General features: G+C 38.0%; 1 protein-coding gene across 1 annotated transcript in view; it reads right to left on the bottom strand.

Moving 5' to 3' along the window:
• Positions 1 to 4,413: 4,413 nt before the first annotated feature.
• The window catches only part of cnih2 (cornichon family AMPA receptor auxiliary protein 2), a 178,280-nt gene continuing 162,102 nt past the window's right edge, over positions 4,414 to 20,591 (bottom strand). The window contains exons 4-6 of the mRNA XM_028804424.2: positions 15,202 to 15,314; positions 10,912 to 11,055; positions 4,414 to 8,938 (exon numbers count right to left, since the gene is read on the bottom strand). Coding sequence (XP_028660257.1) covers positions 8,911 to 8,938; positions 10,912 to 11,055; positions 15,202 to 15,314 — 285 coding nt within the window. The 3' untranslated portion in view covers positions 4,414 to 8,910. The remainder of the gene's footprint in view (positions 8,939 to 10,911; positions 11,056 to 15,201; positions 15,315 to 20,591) is intronic.

Genomic DNA, 20,591 nt, shown 5'->3' on the forward strand with positions numbered 1-20,591 from the left:
TGAGGCATTAAGTAAACCATCTGCAGCCCTTTCTCATTCGGTACTATCATACTTCACGACCCCGTGCAGCCCAAGTTCAGACATCACGCAACCCATAGTTAAAAAAACAAACCCTGCCCTAATTTTCTACCTCCTACCACACTACTTATTATTTTATTCCATGTATCTACTGTTCAAAATCTACCCTTAACGACTTTCCATATGTGTTTCTGTGTTCTTGTTGAATGCATTTTCAGGTAATAGCCTGCATCCACTGTGCTATTTGCTTTCATAGTTTTAAACACTTCAGTTATGTCACCTCTTAATCTCCATTTGTTTAAACTAAAAACTCCTTCAATCTTTCCTCATAATGCATCCCCTTCAGTTCTGGAATCAGGCTAGTTGCTCTTCTTTGGACTTTCTCCAGTGCTAATATTTGTTTTTTGTAGCCTGGAGTATAAAACTGCACACAATACTCCAGATGAATCCTCACTAGTGTGTTATAAAGCTTCTGCATAACCTCCTTTGACTTGTACTTCACACATTGTGATATATAACCTAACACTCTGTTAGCCTTCTTAGTGGCTTCTGTACACTCTTTGGATGTAGATAGTGACCAGCTCTCTATGACTACCGGGTCCTCTTCATAGGGTGAACATTGAAGTTTCAAACCTCACATTGTGCATTGAATTTAAGATATTCATAGGATACATCTGCAAAACAAAGCTGTTGAATCCTGTGTTCAGTTCACTTTCTTTGTAAAAAAATGCAGATTTATGTAATGTAGGGATGCAGAGTGTCAAATGTTGAAGCAGGTGTTAATGAAATTTGAAAGCCTTCTTTTAAGTAGCAATTCCACAGTATGTACTGTAAGCATCCACTAGAACACAGTCACAGTTATTGCTTCAGGGCACCATTGGTTGATATTTATCTCTATGCCGTACGTTCTTCTTGTTTGAAGGTCCAGCTGCCTGTTTCTCCGTTTCTTTTACCTTCTGCCAGAAGAGATGAGCAACCACAGCAGGCAAGAGCCATGTGTGCATATATGTGTGGGAGTATGCAACTCAATGTGCTTGTCTCAGCCGGCATGGCTGTGAATGAATGTGTGTTTATGTGTGTGGGCGTTTGGTACAGTAAATGATAGCAGCACAGCAACGTTTATGACACATCTTCTATTTTATTATATTTAATATAGGGCTTGTTTATTTAAGTACAAACTAGTAACAGTTTTGAAACATAGTTTGGTACAGTGACCCAGAAATCACATAATTTATAAAAGACATTTACAAAGAATTATTTTTTAATTCACGCTTTGAGTTTTGACATGATTTATGACAAATGTGTTCTTGGATGGAAACAGACAGTATTGCACCCCGTCTACCTCTGACTTTGTCGATTGTCTTCAGTGTTTGCCTTGGAAAGTATCTTTTCCATTCTTGGCTTGGACAGCAAAATAAATTGAAGCACAGAAGCCAGCATTGAGTGAATAATTAAGATTATCTGTATTGCACCTCTTTTTTCAATGTAGCTCATGTCTTGAAATGTTGCCTATTGCATTTGAGCATCTAGCGGGTGTTCACACAAATCTCAGTGCTTGAACTACCGTTGAATCTGTCTGGACTAAAATCTCATGCAAATGTTCCAGCAGCTTGCCTGAAATGTGTTGCATTTAATAAGCAGACTCCAGCCATGTTTAAACGTAGGTAAGGAACCATATGATTCTTATCACTGTGTGCAGCTACACTAAATCAAGCCAAGAAATTGTGAAGGCGCCTCACTTATAACACGTCTCTAGCATGTCACCTTCAAGGCACATTATTTTCATGTCCAACTGCTTAACATATTGGAGGCCATTATTAAAAAAATTTCTTGACTGTTCAGATAAGAATTCTTTCTATCTGGTTTTCAGAAATCTGCAAGCACACAATCTCATATCCCCTGCTTTTAGGTACATATTGACATTTAACACAGAGCACTCCCAGTTATTACCACCCAAGCTGAGATACAGCCAGGTCAGGGTTAGTGTTTTCAGCTTCCTGAAAGACATGGCTGCTATAGCTTCACCACAGTATTTTATTTATTTATTTTTACAAGTTCAGAGGGGGTTAAATTTCAAAGTAAAATGATCTGATATAATTTAGGCCTTCGATCAGGTTCAGGCAGAATAACTAAATTTCCAGAAATACAGACTGGTTGTCAGGCACTTACTTCTTGTGTCAAACAATGTAGCTAATGAGCTGTCTGCCAGGCAAATTTTTCCACACTTTTTGTAAACTTTTTTTTTTTCTGTGGTCCTGTTCACAAGAATCTAGCAAAAATGAACAAATTCTGTATAAATTTCTTTTGTGTTTTTCTCATTTGTTTTCATAAAAAATGATTCACAGAAAGATTTGTCATCTTGTTCTCATCTTTCAATAGAAAACGGAATGTGTAAATGTCACTGCTAACATGTGTCACTCTGGAGAGATTGGTCATGTCCTGTTTCTACTTCCCAGACTAATCTGCAAGTATAAACTGTGCAGTTTAGAGAACAGCATGTCTCCCCAGGCTGAGATCAGTAAAGATGGGCTTAAAAAATTCATTCTTTCAATTTGGCTGCAACACCATCAACGTCTAAAAAGCTGTGTTATTGATTTTTTATAGGCAAGGTTTGCAATTTTTTCTTTCCTGAAAATCTACAAAATGTCCAATTGACTTGTCTTTTTGTTAGATTTTGCCCATTAAAACAAAATGAATCCCACAGTCTATCAATATATTTGGACAAGCTCCAAAATTCAAATGAACCTTTGCATGTTGTTTGTAGAATGAATATCACATAAGGGGAGGAACAAGATTTATGTTTTAACGACCTGTTCCAAGTTAGAAAACATCTTTACTTTAATCTGTCCCTATTTTAACAGATTTGCACCCCTCCTGCCCACATATTGTTCTCCTTCTGGATGTGAACCTGCAACCTTTCACTCTACAGCAGGAAGAGCAGAAGGATTGTTACAGTAGTTTACTTATTTGGTACAAAATGTGTGCATCTCATTTGCTACTAATCACAGTAATGCATTTTCTTCTTTCTCAATAAGTACCTTGACTCCTTACCAAAGAAATAAAAATATATTCATTAGCAACATGTAAACAAACACACTGACATAATTGGTCCTTTGTTTTCTGAAGAAATTACTAATTGTGCTGTAAAAACCAACAACATATTTCTTTCTTGCAGTACACAATCCCTATTTTTATTTCAGAATTTATTTTGAAAATATCACTCTCTAATGTCTAATACAAAATAGTAGAAACCACATATAAACAGCTTGTGCAGAGCCCCGAATATTGACACTGTGGATGACAAATTTGCCAATGAGAATTACAAAAATAAGAAAAAAGAATTTATGTTTGTCTTTCCATTTAACCAACATCAATCTTGAACAACACCATAATTTGGAACAAATATGGATACTTCAATACTTCATATGTAAAGTTAATTGCTTATTTGTCAGGGATTGGATGACAGGATATAAGTCAATGGGCAATCCTGACAGAGGCCATTTGTTGATGGGGTAAGCACCAGTGAAAGAAAAACTATGGTGAAAAGGACGGGGCCTAATATGTGGCCATGACCAGTGTCAATACAGAGCACTTTTTGGACAGGCAGTCGATTCCCTCAAGGCACCAGAATGCATTACCAGGAATTCTGATAGAAGGGCAGGACACCTATTGCATTCTCCAGTCCACTATGGTAGGTGGCTTCAAGGAGATCTACAGTGTTGTGGCTGCCACTTACTAGCCCTGAAGTAACCCAGGATATCTGGTCCTTTAAACATATGGAATTGGGAGTGCAGTAACATCTAGGGCCATCAGAGGGTATACTCTCAAGATGGTTCCTTCAGACTGTGACTCTAGGGGCCTTTCTTCAAAAGCAACTCCTTGAAGAAATTTTTAAAAAAGGGCCCTACTGAGTTATCAAAGGAGAGCTTTAGTAGGGACAAAAGCTCATCAGTCAGCGACGTAATGCAGCCACAATTTTCTGAGAAAGCAAGAATGAATTTGAGTCCCTTGAGAGAACTCTTTTTGGAGGAACGTCAGTGGGCAATAGACTAACTGATCTCACTAGTGAGACATAATGTGAGACGGTCAGGTCTGAAAGGTCATGGGAATTGCCCGGTTTGTTTTTATTATGATAAAGTTAAAATCCTAAATTAAATTAATTTTTGTTAAATAAAGAAAATATATATTTGTTTAAATATTTGGAGGTCTGCAGCTTGGAATGTCAAACAGAGTTGCTCCCCATCATTTAGATATTATACTGCATATATATTTCAATCTATCTATAATTTTATATATATATATATATATATATATATATATATATATATATATATATATATATATATATTTATATATATATATATATATATATATATATATATATATATATATATATACAGTATATATAATTTCTATATATATGTATATATATAGATATACACACTTACATACAAAATATAGATATTTACTGTATACATATATAGCATAATACTTATCCACTCATGTAAAAAAGTAAGTACACCCATTTTAAATTCTATGGTTTTATAATACTAACAATCATCTAGTCCAACACTAAGTCCTAAAATTAGATAAGTTTAATTTCAAATTACCCTTAGCTGATTTTATTTTCTCATTTTTTTATTTACTGCAACATGCATGTGCAAGAGAATACAAACTTTCTGATTTCACCTCATTTGCAAGGTCTTATTAGTCAGATGTTGCTAACCAAGTGCATTTCATTATGTTTACTCAGTAATGCCAGTTCTCTATAAAAGCCGACCCTCTCTCAGTCCATTATACAGCATTCTACTTTTTTTTAGCAGCTGTAATGGGCTTCTGGGATTCTTACCCAGCAGGGACTCCTTTGCAAAGGAAGGACCCGGGCAAGGAGCTTAACTTGCACGGGGACAGGATGATAGAGGGCAGCCCCCTGGCTTAATACGGTGCTATGGGTTTGGAGTTTGGAAGCTCAACCCTGATGGGGCTGGTGGCCATTGCCAGGGGGTGCATGGACAACGGCTGAGCACTGTTCTGCAGGGCGGCTTCCACACCTGGAAGAGCAGCCAGGAGGAGATTGTGGAACACCTGGAGCACTTCTGGGTGCTCTATAAAAGGAGCCGCCTCATTCCATTCAGAGGGCAAGAGCTGGGAGGAAGTGGACGAAGCTTGTGGGAGGAGGAAAAGAGGCGGACAAGAGACAGAAGAGAAAGGTCTTTGTAGTCACTGTGCTTATTGTACTGTGCTGCATAGTGGAAACAAGACAAGCGCTTCCCCATGTATAATAAACCTGTTTGTTGTATGCTGAACTTGGGCTCTGTGTCTGTTGTGTCAGTTTGTTTGGGGAGCTGTGTGCCCCCTGGTGGTCACACAGTACAATGTCAAGGACAAAAGACATCTGAAACAAACTTAGAAAAGCAATTGTTCTTGCTGATCAAGCTAGGAAGGATCAGAAGGTCATTTAAAAAAAAAAATCTGAAGTTTTTATTCTGCAATGAGAAGGACTTCAGAAAACACTAAAGGCACCTAACAATCTTGTAAGGACTGGGCGCCCCAAAATGAGATCATCCAAAGATCAGACTGAATGATGCTAGAAAAGATAATGCAAAAAGACCAATGACAACATCAAGAGTTCTACAAGCTTCTGACAACACACTAGTGTTACAAAACTCAAAAAGACTTAAGACGTATGGCTTTCATGGTACTGTAGTCAGGAGAAAAACCCTTCTATGCAAAAATGACACTATAGAATGGCAGAACCTAAATAAACCACAAGACATTTAGAAAAATACCTCCAGCAAAGACAGAACAAAGTGGAGTTGTTTATTTGTTAGGTACAACAGCATCTTTGGCAAAACCCAAATGCAGTGTATCGTCACAAGAACCTCATAACCACATTCACAAAGGAATAATGATTTAGAGTTGTTTTGAAGCTGTCAGACTTGGATACTCCACAATTATTCAGTCCACAATGAACTACGTTTTATTCAAATTAGTATCTATCGTCACAGGGCAAAAAGGATGGGCACACCAGTAAATCAACAGATGGCTAAAAAGTCACAGGAATGAAGAGTATGGAATGGTCAAGTCAAAATCCACATCTCCACCCAGTGGAGATGGTGTCCTGGGAATTGAAGAGTGCTGTTCAGCTAAACAACAGCATGGAATAAGAGCAAGTAACCACAATTTGTCTAATGAGAGAGATAAACTCCTACAGGAAATGATTGCTTTAAGTTATTGCTGCTACAGATGGCTCTACAAATTATTGAATTGTGGGGTGTACTTACTTTTTTTTTACTCATGGCTTCGGGATTTTGTCTTATTTGTTGAAAAAAAAGTGATAAAGTAAGTCTGCTATATATTGCTTGTCACCTAAAGTGAGATTTATCTAATTTTAGGACTTGATGATGACTGAATAATTGCTCTTTATGTCTAGATGTGTAAAACCATAGAAAGGAGGTTGCATTTACTTTTCCTATGACTTTATATATAAAGAGTTGTTCAAAAAGCAAAATACAAAGCCTTTTATAAATAAGATAAAAATATGAAAGAGTACTTTATCTCCCAGCCAAATATGCATTGTTTCAATCTATGATCACATTTTTATACAAACGTCTTAAAATATTTGATGAAATTATGTAACGAAGATTGAGCATGTGGATTATTCTCATATCATTTGCTTGCCAAGTGTTGTCCTGCAAGTTCTTTTTTCAGCTTTCACAAATCACCATGTGCTAAGGCAGGACTGTGAGCAGGATGCTTAGAGATTTTTATTTGAGTTTCCACTCTTTTACATGAATGCCTTCTGATTTTCACCTTTATCCTGTAAGCTCCCAAAGCCTTTGAAGAGTAACAATGGGCGATTGGCTTTGAAAGTAAGTAGCAAATAACACAAAAATCGAATTTGTGATGCCAGGCATTTGGTGATTGACTTGGACATCATATTAAAAATCACTGAAAAATGTGATTCAAATTCTGAGTAGGATTTTTGTGTTTTTATGTTTTTAACTTACAGCATACATGAGTGGCTGTGTATTTTCATTTCTGAACAACTTTGATTTTTCTTTATGTTTTCTGCAAAGGACAGCAACAATATAGTATTTATAAAATAAATATTCTGGTTTGTAAACAATTTTAACAGTTTGCTGTGAATGCATCAAGTAACACTCACCAAGAACCTATTGTGCATACACATACATTTTGAACCTCTTCTTTTCTCTATATAGGGCTTGCCAGTCAAATATGCAATATTACCCTGAATTTCCATTTAGCACAGTAGGTTTTTCTTAATATCCAAGTGAGAGAATACAGTAACACATAGAAATTATTGCACATAGAAAACCATAAAGTGTAACAAAGATATGAAATGAAACTCGTCCTTAAATTCACTTGTGAATTATAGTCGTTGAAATCCTTGTATAAATTTGGCAAGCTCTGTATGCTTTAAGTAATTGAATGGAAATGCAAAGAGGCCATTATTGTACATGTGCTGGACAATGAAATACAAATTAAACAACATTATGTTAAAAGTACAGTTAATAATGCAAGCACAAGTGAGCTGTAGAAAGAAGCATTAGAAGAATAGCTGAGAACAGCACAAAGGCTAATTCCCTTGTTTTAAAATTTGGACTTGAAGGCATAAAAATTTTGAAGGGGCCAAAGGATATGGAGAAATTTAATAGATAATGTTGAAGCTTTAATAGATGTTATAACCTTTCCTTTCTTTTTTTGTGGCAGTCTGACAATAAAACACAACCATTTTTGTCCATGGAAATGGACATAAACCTCAAAAGAGAGTGATGTGCACAAACACACACTCTTTAATAATGAGACCAGGCTTTTTTTTTCAGATGTATGCTTCTGCCTTAAGGGAGTCTTAGTAATTAGTCCTGGACCCCTTGACAGTTCACAAGACTCACTTAAGATACTCATATTATGTGGAATGCTGTCCACGCCTCAAATGCTGAGGTTTTTTGGTGCAAGTGACATTCCCCCTGTTACATCTTCTAAACTAGTGTTTTAATTACCTGTCTACATATTCAGTGTTGTGCCTGTTAATGCTCTACTGTTTCAGCACTGCCCTTCCCTACAAACTGTTTGACTTACCAAAACTAACCAATGGTGCTCTACAAGAAAAAGAATCATGAGGAAATTTCAGATCTAGCATGTTCTGTTGTTTGTGCTTCGAGATGTCAGATTCCCATTTTTACTGTGTATGTCCCTGTTTATTTCTGTCCAACAAGTCCCAATAACAAAAGCAAGGTACAGAAATCAATGACCCCAAAATCTATGCTAGAGGTAATTTCCACTAGAGGCCATACAGAGACTGGGAGTGTAGCAATTAGTGCATTTCCTTTTACAGTTGTTGAGCATGGCCCTGCAGTTGAAATAAGCTGAGCTGTCTTGATACAAACAATTAAAGTGCAGTTGACTGAGAAATAGCATTGACGCACCAGCATCTAACCCCAGGAACTCCTGAAACAATGAAGTAGAATGATTCTTCATCTACCTTATCCATCAGTGTGGCAATGTAATTGTACAGGTTGAATGTAGACATCATGGCCAGGTGAATTGCTAAATAGAAAGGCTTAGCTATACTCCATTGTTGTCTGATTGCAGATTTGAAAAGGGTGGAGGAGTATACAGGATACCAGACGTCCTCAGGTATTGGCAGCAGAATTGGGGTACAGACTGCCTGATAGTCCTGCTTGGCATGTCCTAGGCATTCATTTGTTTGTCCTTGTCTTGTTATTTGTCCCTTTCACCTTTCCCTGAGGACATATTGGCCCCATCACTGCTTTCTCAGAGGCCAGTAAATTAGGAGTTTTTTTTTTCTGTTTTTCAATAAGAAGTTTCTGAAATTGTGTCTTGGATCCAGAGAATAGCTTCCACCTTTTAGAAACTGACCAGCGTATATACCATGCTGTTGGAACAAAGCATAAAAAAATATTAATAATTAATAGAAATTTAGCGTAGTTATACTTTGAAATCTGAAAACATAGATAGTAGTATCCACAGTTAGCTAATGTCAGTAATTAAAATACTCAAGGCACAGTTCAAGGTTCTGAAAACCTTCAGTGTAATATGGACTAATACGCAACATCTTTGGATGACAAGCTGGATCGCAATGAAAAATAAGAGATGTTTTGACAAGAAGAGGTTGTTTAGCCCTGGATTTTGTAGTTGTAAATCCTTAGTCACTTCTTATTTCAAAATATTTTTGATTCAAGAATTTAACAGTTCTATAGTACAACTGTCTGCCAAAATGCATAACTTATTCCACGTACTTTGCACATACAGTGGAACCTTGGTTTGCGAGCATAATTCGTTCCGGAAACTTGCTCGTAGTACAAAGCACTCGTATATCAAAGTGAATGTCCCCATAAGAAATAATGGAAACTCAGATGATTTGTTCCACAACTCAAAACTATTCATATAGAAATGATTAATACAAAATATAAAGTAAAAATACATAAAACAAATTAACCTGCACTTTACCTTTGAAAAGAATCATGGCTGGTGTGAGTGAGTTTCTAAACTCTTGTAGGATTTCACCCAACAGGATGACATGCGGAAGAGCGTCCCAAAGCAATCGCAGTCTCCCAGCGCTGTAGCAGTTCGCCGTAAAAGCGAATCCGAAAAGATCGTGGACATGCTATAAGCGCCTGCCATCGATGGGTGATACAAGGAACAAGGAACATTATAAATGCGCAGGGCCCTGCCTGACTGCTGTGTCTGTGTATAGGAGAATGGCAGATCCCGCTACAATAAAAAACCGCACTGTTGCTGTTTCAAGCTGAATAAAGCTGGTGTTGCTAAAGTACTGACTCAGCTTAGAGTTTTAGGGTGCAAGACAGGGACTCGAACGTCACAGCACACACGCGTGAGCACACACACACACACACACACACACACATACGCGAGAGCACACACAGTCACAATGCTAATGCTGTAGTAAACACTATACGCTCGTATGGATGTTAACTATATGAGTGAGGCACGCCGACTCAGACGGAGAATAGGAGACGATTGCCCACAATCCCGCAGCGAGAAAGAGCGAAGAACCATCAGCTCAGTTGTGATCACATGACACTCAGCAGACAAAGCGTATACATACTACTCGTACTGCAAGACCTCGCTCGTTTATCAAGTCAAAATTTATTAAAAATTTTTGCTCGTCTTGCAAAACACTCGTAAACCAACTTGCTCGCAAACCAAGGTTCCACTGTACATAGTTTTTATTATAAATAGCACTCTGTTCTGGTTCCCTTTATGAAATTCATCAAAAAATTAAAATGAATTGACTGATCATTGGACTTCCTCAAAGTGCTTTGCTTTTTTTTTTTCCAAAATCCCAAAGATGTTCATGTTAGGCTGACTGGCATCTTTAAATTGGCCTCCACAAAAGTGACCATGAGTTTGTGAGCATTTCCTGTAATGGACTGATGTGCAATCCAAGATAGGCCTTCATGCTTCCTGATGCTGGTAGAATAAGCTACAGCTTCTCTTGACAATTCACTGGAATAACTGGGTTCAGGAATTGATAGATGGATGAGTGACTGATTAATAACTACAACTTATTGACAAGAATGGAAAAAAGAGGTGGCACTTGCACCTAGAAAGCTACCTTTTCATACATTCTACTTAACCTTTACTGATCCATAACTCATATTTCAAGTCCTTACACATACATCAATCCATTTTGAATTTGCTGTACTGTATTCATTTGGGATTATATCTACTACAAATCATGCTTTATAAAAAATGACAAATGTACCACAAGCTAGACCATAATGGTAACCAAAAGAAGCAATCTAACAAAATTAACATTGACTGACACCAACAAAAAAATCATTTTTTCAAGCAGTCAAAAGTAATCTACTATATATCACTTACCTATACAGGTAGTAGAAGAAGCTGAGAAGATAGAAACCTAGTTTGCACCAAGATTCTTTTTGGCAGTAGTTGAGGATGTCTGCATTCATTACACTTACTGGATCATACATCACTTCTGAACCATCTGCCGGACGATGGAAATACCTGCAGGAACATGAGGACAGATGCTACCAGGTCAGAGAGAGCAATCTGTTACTGAAGTGTCACGCCGATGCAAACACAGAACACAAATGACAAATGCATTTCTATATACTGAATTTCATACATATTGAAACTGGATTGCAATTTATAGAAATTAATTTTAAAAATAGTATTCTGAACATCAAGCATGTGGTAAAAGGAAAGAGCACATGAGTCTCAGCTGGGAGTATGAAAGCTCTTGACTATCAAAAGATCAGTAAGATAAATAGTATCCATGGTTTTGAAAAGCTGAGAATATATCAGGTTCAGTGAATCAGTGAATTTAATCCCCTTCCTAAACTCAAATTCAACTGTCACGGTTGCTTGACTTGCCGCTTCATGATGAGAGCTTTTTAATTGGCTTTAATCATCCTCAGAATCAGTCTAATTTCAGGAATACTAGGTAACATGTCAATCTGCTTAGCATGACATTATCTATTATTGTACTGAATGGTCTCAGGGAATGGAAGAATATCTTGGATATGCAGTTTGCTTAAAGACATACTCCACCCAAAAATAATAATTTTTGTATCAGTCACTCACCCCATACTGTTACTAATGATGGCTGAAAATTTTTTAATCTCATGTTTTTATGGAGAATAGATATAACAAATTTCCTGACAGAACAAGCTTCAATGGGGCCTAACGTTGAACAAGAGCAAACAATACCAAAACACCCATTAAAATTTTTCAATTACTGTGTCACGTAATCTAAATGTTGGGTATTCAATATTATGCCTACAACATCCCAAACACATGTATTTTTCTAAAATATTGCTAAATAAATTATTCATGGAAAATCCTCTCATGGATGACTGTGATGGCCCTCATATGAGACTGAGCTTTTGAATTTAAGACCGTCCTTCCTCTCTCATTCATTATTCAGTGTCCTACCTTACAATAACTCATTCCTTGGCTACCATGGTGCTTCACATCATATCAAGATTGCAGATCGAGGCCTAAGAGAGGTGTACAATTTGAGCGTGTCATACACATGCGAATAGGAGAGAGCTGTATGGACCAAGTGAATGTAATTCCACGTCAGGCCAGGGGGTGGCGGGGTGCGCTAAACCTTCTTCTGTTGTCTCTGCAGACAAAAAATGGAAAAACCTGCCTGATTCAACCCTGAAGACGTTACTTCCGGTTCCAGCGCCCGTACGAACGTCACTTCTGGTTCTGGATCCTGGATACATGTCACTTCCAGTTCTGACGCCCAGAAGCAGTGGCGTAGCGTAGTGGGGGCGGCAGGGGCGGCCTGCCCCGGGCGGCACTTTTAGGGGGTGGCAAAATTTCACAATAAATAATAATAATATCTTGTAAAAATTTGAACCATACCTAAATAAGGGGGCAGCGGAATTTTCCTCCACCCCGGGCGGCTGACACCCACGCTATGCTACTGCCCAGAAGCATGTCACTTCCGGTTCCAGCCCAAGAAACACGTCACTTCCTGGTCTACTACATCACTTCCTCTTTTGGCATTTAAAGCAGCCTTTTTTCCAAGAACCCTCAGTCTTATTTTGGACTTCATCAAGGATGCATCTCTCTTGGTTTTCAAAACCCATTGCAGCCAGGGAAATTATACGGGTGGCTGCCCCAAACCTTTTTTTAAGTGTGCTGAGTCTGATCATTTCACAAAAGTAAAATTTAAAGAAAGTAAAAACAAAAAGAGGTGGAGAGTATGCTTTGTGTTTGTACGTATCTAAGGTGCTTCAACAAGCAGAATGTCAATTCACTGTTGCAGTCTCACAAACTGCTGTTGAAAACCCTGGGAGTACAGCAGGTTTGATCCACTGCTGTTCACATAAATTTAAAGAAGAGACCAAAGGGTAGCCAATATTTTTTGAACAGTATTTTACCAATATTGCTTTTGAGATCTAATGAGGCACATTTCCAGTGGTCATCCTTATCTTTCAATAGTGAAAATAAATATTTTGCCAAACCTTGCATCTCACCTAGACAGCTGTAATTCTATTACCTGACTATAAATAGAAGAAAACGTGGGTAACAGGGTGCTGAAGTTATCACTGCTGCTCAACAACTCTTGAATTCAGTGTTCAAATTCTTTACCTAGACCCTCTCTATGTCTGGTTTGTATGTTCCTTTTGTGTTGGTTTAATTTTTTTCTAGATACTCTGGTTTCTCTCAAATCTCAAAGATATGCAGGTCAGGTTGTCCATCATACAGTAAGGTCAGTGTGTGTATAAGTGTGCTTTGTCCATGGTTGATTAACACAATATGCTCAGTGCTGCTGGAAGTCTCTGCACCTATGTGACCCTATGTGATGGAGTAAGCAGGTCCAGAAAATGACTAGATGGATGGATGGATGGAACTGAACGTTGACATGTACTCAGGGCCCTTACTCTGGCTGAACTGGTCTATCTGTAATTTTGAATCAGTTTCAAAATACTATTCACCTTAATGCTGCGAGGTGCTGGCGGCCTGCCCAGGGTTTGTTTCCTGCCTTGTGCCCTGTATTGGCTGGGATTGGCTCCAGCAGACCCCCGTGACCCTGTAGTTAGGATATAGCGGGTTGGATAATGGATGGATGGATGGATATTCACCTTAATAGCTCTCTGGTTGCCTGTCACAAAGTCCTTACCAATTTTAAGCCCTTGACCTGTGACTGCTTCATTTGTGATGCTCACTCTTTAAAATACTTTCCCTTGTTCCTTATGTGGGAAACACCACCTTTTGCTTCTGCATCATCGTTAGCTACAGGGCATCCTTCCTTATCTTTTTGAAGTACTGGATATTTTGTTCTGTCTATGATTGCTTTTAGTGTAATATTATTTGCATTTCTATCCTTGCTTGACACTAACTGCATAGAGTTTGCACATTGGGCCCACGTGGTTGCTCCTGCAAGCACTTCTGTTTCTCTCCTGCATCCTGAATATGTGCCTATTACTGTACTTGTTGACTCTAAATTTACCATAATGGGAGTGTGGGTGCATGAGTGTGCCCTGTGATAGACTGATGTGCAGTGTAGGGCTGCTTTCTGTCTTGTGCCCTATAATCCTAAAATAGATTAAGTGGGCTTAATAATGGATACATGTATGGGTGAAAGAAACACATATTAATTATTTAATTAATTCTGTCTCAACAAGCTATGCTAAATAGATTGTTGTCATCAACAATCTCCAGCTGAGCTTGCCTATAATCACTTTCAATGAAACAGAATTCTCTGTTATTTTGATTCACAATATTATTCAGTAATTAAGATGTAAGGCACCAAGAAAAGGGCACCCCAACCCATCTTCCAAACTAAAGTGTAGGCAGAATGTGGGCAGCACTGGAGGACACTGTAGCCCTGTCAAAACAGATTATTTTCTTTCCAGAACATCTGATTGTTTCTTTGACACATTTTCACTTGCCATTTTGCAAGCTAATTTCTGAACATAAATTTGTTCTTCTCTCCGGCTTGGTGCACTGGAACACAGCATTGATCTCCATAGACACACATATCGCTTATATGTCTGTCAGTCTGAAACCACAATTGTAGCTTCTGTTCTAAAAGGAAATGTAATTGAAATTATATAATCAACCAATGTATTATTTCAATTTTTTTAAAACTTTTTTATATAATTCAAAACCTAAGAGATCGGATGCATGAAAGCCTCCTGAGTATTTTAAGGGCATTGTCATTAAACTCTGCTCTGCTGTTGTTGAAAGAGTGAAACTTTCCTTCGGTACTTTTAGGCAATCTCTCTCAAGACAATATTGCCTTTATAATTCTGCTTTATTCCCTGGCAGTTCCTAGCAAAGTGCTCAAAAACTGCACCTTCTATGTAAATTACAGAAACACAAATTTCAATTAACTGTTCCTCAAGAAAATGGAGGATAAAAAAATGAGTCATGTGCAATTACAGAGGTGATTTTGTAGAGCTGTCTGTTTTGATTTGATTAAAGCAGAATCTAGAAGAACACTAAATGCTTTTGAGTGAATAGTATTTATTTGCACAAAAGAATATCCCATTAAACTTAGCAACTGGAAGCAGAAGGATGGATTGAATGTCAAACAGAAAACCTTAAGGAAAGATACAAGATGCAGTGAGGAGGCGGAAGAAAGGGTGACAGGGAGTCAACAAATGACGTGAACTTAAACATCCTTACCTCCACAGATGGTAAAAGAGCAGAGGAATATTAAGGCCCAAAGTCACCCATTCCGCTGCACAGAGAAACATCAGACAGATAAGGCCGTGGATGGAATATTCAGGAACCACAAGCTGCAAAGGGGACAGTAGTAATATTGCCTTAGAATGCATAAATAAAAGCTATGTGCTAGTATGACATTGCTCTGAATAAAGCAGCATTAACCAACTCCAGTGAGAGAATCTTCAGGCCAACACCCTTTAATTGAGGTGTTAGACTTGTCTAAAGTGAGGTGGCTAGTTTAAAACAACAATAACATTAGGTTTTGACTCAGATTTAAAATAGCAAGTTTGGCTGTTGGAGGATACAGAGATAGGTTTGGATGAAAAAAACTGCTAGGAGGCAATCGGCAAGGCAAAGGAAAGTGAAAAACAAACACGGATCCAAAAGCATAGTTTAGACAAAACCAAGGGTAAAAGGAATAACAAAATCAATGGTGCGTCAAAAGCACAGGAGGACATGGAGAAAGGGGGTGTAGCCAGCTTGAGTTACTGAGCTCAAAAGGCCCTGAAGTGATGATTTAGTATTTGGCACTAAGTAGAGGGTGGGGTCAAGTATCTGAAAGATGGATGAATGTGTGTTCCTTTTTTGAAACCCCTGTGCCATGCAGTAGCCCTGCCTATAGCTCAGCTTTCATCTTTCCATGCTCTTCTTTCCCATGGTCACCTTCATCACATGTTGCTATTTTCCTTTGTATCATCAAGCACTTTTTAAAATGTAGAATATCAAATATGAAAAGAATAATAAAAGAATATCAGTAGTAAAAATGGTCACATAACATTCTCAACCCTGCTTAATCCAATACAGGCATAGTCTTTACAGGTGACATTGGGTGCAAGGCAGGATTCAGTCCTGGATTGGAGGCAGGACCCATCCACACAGGAAGTGAAACATTGCCATTTATCCAAACAATTATGTCTTTGGGGACATGTTAATAAAATTAATGTACTTTGAGGAAAACCCACACAACGCAGGAGGAAAATGCAAACCCCACACAGACAATGACCAGACATGGGATTCAAAGCAAAGATGCCGGATCTTCAGGGAAGCAGCACTAACCATTGAACTGCCATGCCAGCTGTCAAAATTGTCACATAGTACAACACATTGTACTATTCATATGAAAACATTTGGGAATAAATAATTCATTAAATTAAATAAATGCATACTAATTTACTCTACTTTCAACAAAAAAGATAACAGTAGTATGTCTTTTTTTCCCTAGGAACATTTGAGTACTGGGGCGTTTTCCAAACAAAGATTTTTAGTGAAGCAGTATTTAGTTGTATGAAATTAAATCAAATGTGTAAAACTGGCTGTGCAAAAATTTGGGTCCCCTTGTAATTTTGCTGATTTGAATGCATGTAACTGCTCAATACTGATTACTTGCAACACCAAAGTGGTTGGATTAGCTCGTTAAGCCTTGAACTTCATAGACAGGTGTGTCCAATCATGAGAAAAGGTATTTAAGGTGGTCAACTGCAAGTTGTGCTTCCCTTTGACTCTCCTCTGAAGAGTGACAGCATGGGATCCTCAAAGCAACTCTCAAAAGATCTGAAAACAAAGATTGTTCAGTATCATGGTTTAGGGAAGGCTACAAAAAGCTATCTCAGAGGTTTAAACTGTCAGTTTCAACTGTAAGGAATGTAATCAGGAAATGGAAGGCCACAGGCACAGTTGCTGTTAAACCCAGGTCTGGCAGGCCAAGCAAAATACAGGAGCAGCATATGCACAGGATTGTGAGAATGGTTACCGACAACCACAGATCACCTCCAAAGACCTGCAAGAACATCTATACATCGCTCTACAATCCAGCACAATTTGCACAAAGAACATCTGTATGGCAGGGTGATGAGAAAGAAGCCCTTTCTGCACTCATGCCACAAACAGAGTCGCTTGTTGTATGCAAATGCTCATTTAGACAAGCCAGATTCATTTTGGAACAAAGTGCTTTGGACTGATGAGACAAAAATTTAGTTATTTGGTCATAACAAAAAGCGTTTTGCATGGCGGAAGAAAAACACCTGCTACCTACTGTCAGATTTGGTGGAGGTTCCATCATGCTGTGGGGCTGTGTGGCTAGTTCAGGAACTGGGGCCCTTGTTAAAGTCAAGGGTCAGATGAATTCAACCCAGTATCAACAAATTCTTCAGGGTAATGTTCAAACATCAGTCACAAAGTTATGCAGGGGTTGGATATTCCAACAAGACAATGACCCAAAACACAGTTCGAAATCTACAAAGACATTCATGCAGAGGGAGAAGTACAATGTTCTGTAATGGCCGTCACAGTCCCCTGACTTGAATATCATTGAAAATCCATGGGATGATTTGAAGCAGGCTGTCCATGCTCGGCAGCCATCAAATTTAACTGAACTGGAGAGATTTTGTATGGAAGAACGGTCAAAAATACCTCCATCCAGAATCCAGACACTCATCAAAAGCTATAGGAGGCGTCTAGAGGCTGTTATATTTGCAAAAAGAGGTTCAACTAAGTATTGATGTAATATTTCTGTTGGGGTGCCCAAATTTATGCACCTGTCTAATTTTGTTATGATGCATATTGCATATTTTCTGTTAATCCAATAAATTTAATATCACTGCTGAAATACTACTGTTCCATAAGGCATGTCATATATTAAAAGGAAGTTGCTACTTTGAAAGCTCAGTCAATGATAAACAAAAATCCAAAGAATTAAGAGGGGTTCCCAAACTTTTTCATATGACTGTAAGTTGAAGTGAACAGAAACAATCAAAAATATAATATGATGAGATAACAGTTTCTGAAATAGAAAGTAGTACAGATGCCAGATGAAAATTCTCGTACAACACCTTGAAAATAAGTTTGAAGGAGAAGAAATAAATCTGTATTATAATGTAAAGCTTACTAAAGATATTTACAGTACCTCCCCAAAAACCAATCTCCCTAAAAATACAAATCAATAACAAATGAAAAATTGCTAAATAAACAACAACAAAAAAAACCTGAGTCATCTCAATGTCTTTTTACAGAAGTGAGCAATAAAAACAATATAATTTGCCAAATTGACAGTTTTGGAATTGAGCCATGATGCTATTTCCAAACAGATTGCTAGTGCAATGTCTCATCAGACTTGACTGAACAATTTTGATCCAAGGCAATTTCAGCAATGAAGGAAGCTAGCATTCAATCACCATATATGCTGTTGTAGGAGATACCCCAAAGCTTTACATTCAGCTACGGTGTGAAAATTAGACACTTCTGAAATAGAAAAGAGGTTTCGCTAGGGAAATCAATGTAGCATTGCAGTTGTATGTTGGATTTAACTATTCACCAGTAACCTTCCGAAAACATATACATCTGGAAAAATGTGATTGTCTCAAAAAGAAAAGATTGTGTTCCATGAATAACTGTGAAATACCATTGACTGAATACAGAAATAAGAATAAAACTCCGTTAACCTGTTTAAAAATTTTGTAAAGTTTACATGAATAAACCATGTGCAGGAAAGCTATCAAATGGCTAACTGAAGAATGTAATAGACCCAGTTGTAGAACTTTCGAACTGGTACCTAGTCTGTCAGTGCATTCTGTTTTGAAAGCTGTTTTAATTGTCAAAGCCTGGCATTTAATCATTTTTAACTCATTCCAGATGTAATGAGAAGTCAAGCAAAATGACACCTTTTATTGGCTAACTAAAAAGATTACAATATGCAAGCTTTCGAGGCAATTCAGGCCCCTTCTTCAGGCAAGATGTAGATCTTTTTAGTTAGCCAATAAAAGGTGTCATTTTACTTGACTTCTCACTACATCACCCGGGGGTAAACATTAACATTATACAAAGATATTGTCTGTTTTTTACCTGCATTATTATCAAGCTTTAATTTAATATTGTTTTTTGTATCAGTAAAGTGCTGCTGGAGTATGTGAAATTCCCCTTGGGATTAATAAAGTATCTATCTATCTATCTATCTATCTATCTATCTATCTATCTATCTATCTATCTATCTATCTATCTATCTATCTATCTATCTATCTATCTATCTATCTATCTATCTATCTATCTATCTATCTATCTATCTATCTATCTATCTATCTATCTATCTATCTACATCCATAATGGCTAACATGGTACAACACCCTAGTACTACAAACTCATTCCAGAGAAATGTACTTCTTTTTAGCACTAGTAACTAAGGCATTGTCACTTTGTGGTAACATCAGAACTGAAGCTACCTGCATTAGAATATTGTGTTTCACATTGAAGAGAAATGGGTAATTTATAGCATCTTTTTGAAAATACATTTTATTTCTCTTCTTCCAAAATAAATAACTTTCACCTTACCTGTTTGCGTTTAATTTATATTTCTTTGAAGAAAAAATAACAAGACATTTCTTAACATTTTCTTATCACTTATGAAGAGGCTACAGATGAAATTATTGATTAGTATATGTTTCTTATTAACAGCTTTCAAAAAAACCTTGGTTTTGGATGCTAACAAGACAAAAGTTGATGACTTTACCCATTTTTAGGTGCATTTGCATAAAATGTGCAAATTATCTTTTGAGAAAGCCCACTTGTCTGTCTGTCTGCATGAAACAACTCGTCTCCCTGCAGACTAATTTTGTTCTTCAAAGAAATTTGTCAGAACAATTCAGATATTTAGAAGAGATCGCACTGTGTGAATTTTTAAAACATTGAAAAGTACTGACAAATTTGCGAATCCGTCCATCTTAAAGCAGAGAAATGTGCTGTGCGCCTTCATGTTGGAATTAGTTTACTTGAAAGTGGTGGCTTGAACTTACATATTTTGTAGATGTTTCTCTTTTACTTGTCTGACAGCTGCTTGAGTGCCGAATGCAAGTGAGTGAAATGCCAGGTAGAGCTCACACCGCAGCGACCTTTTCCTGCTGCTTTAGGTAAGTTAACTAATAGAGTACAAAAAAGTCACTTCTCTGGAAATAAAAGAAGGGGAAAGTAAGTATTTAAGCGTATATAAGTGTGACGGATGGCCGGGATGCCCCTTCACTACATCTGCCAGGGGGACAAGGGTGGGAAGCCCAGTATCTCCCCCTGGACGCTAGATGGCAGCCTCCCTGGGTTGCAGCGGTGCCCCAGACTCCCCCAGGGCTTCATGGGGATTGGAGTTCTGTACAGCTCTGTGGGGTTCTGCAGGCACCACCAGGGGGTGCTGCAACAGGAGTGGCTGGCCCCTTTTGGGCACTGGTTTCACCTTACCCGGATGTCGCTAATCAACCACCTGGAGCACTTCTGGGTGCCTGATAAAAGGGAGCCAGCGACCACCACTTAGCGGCCAGATTCAGGTGGAAGGAGGACAAAGCTGTGGAGGAGTGGTGACTCAGTGATTAGTG

This window comes from Erpetoichthys calabaricus, chromosome 1, assembly GCF_900747795.2.
Source record: "Erpetoichthys calabaricus chromosome 1, fErpCal1.3, whole genome shotgun sequence".
In the NCBI taxonomy this organism is placed as follows: Eukaryota; Metazoa; Chordata; class Cladistia; order Polypteriformes; family Polypteridae; genus Erpetoichthys; species Erpetoichthys calabaricus.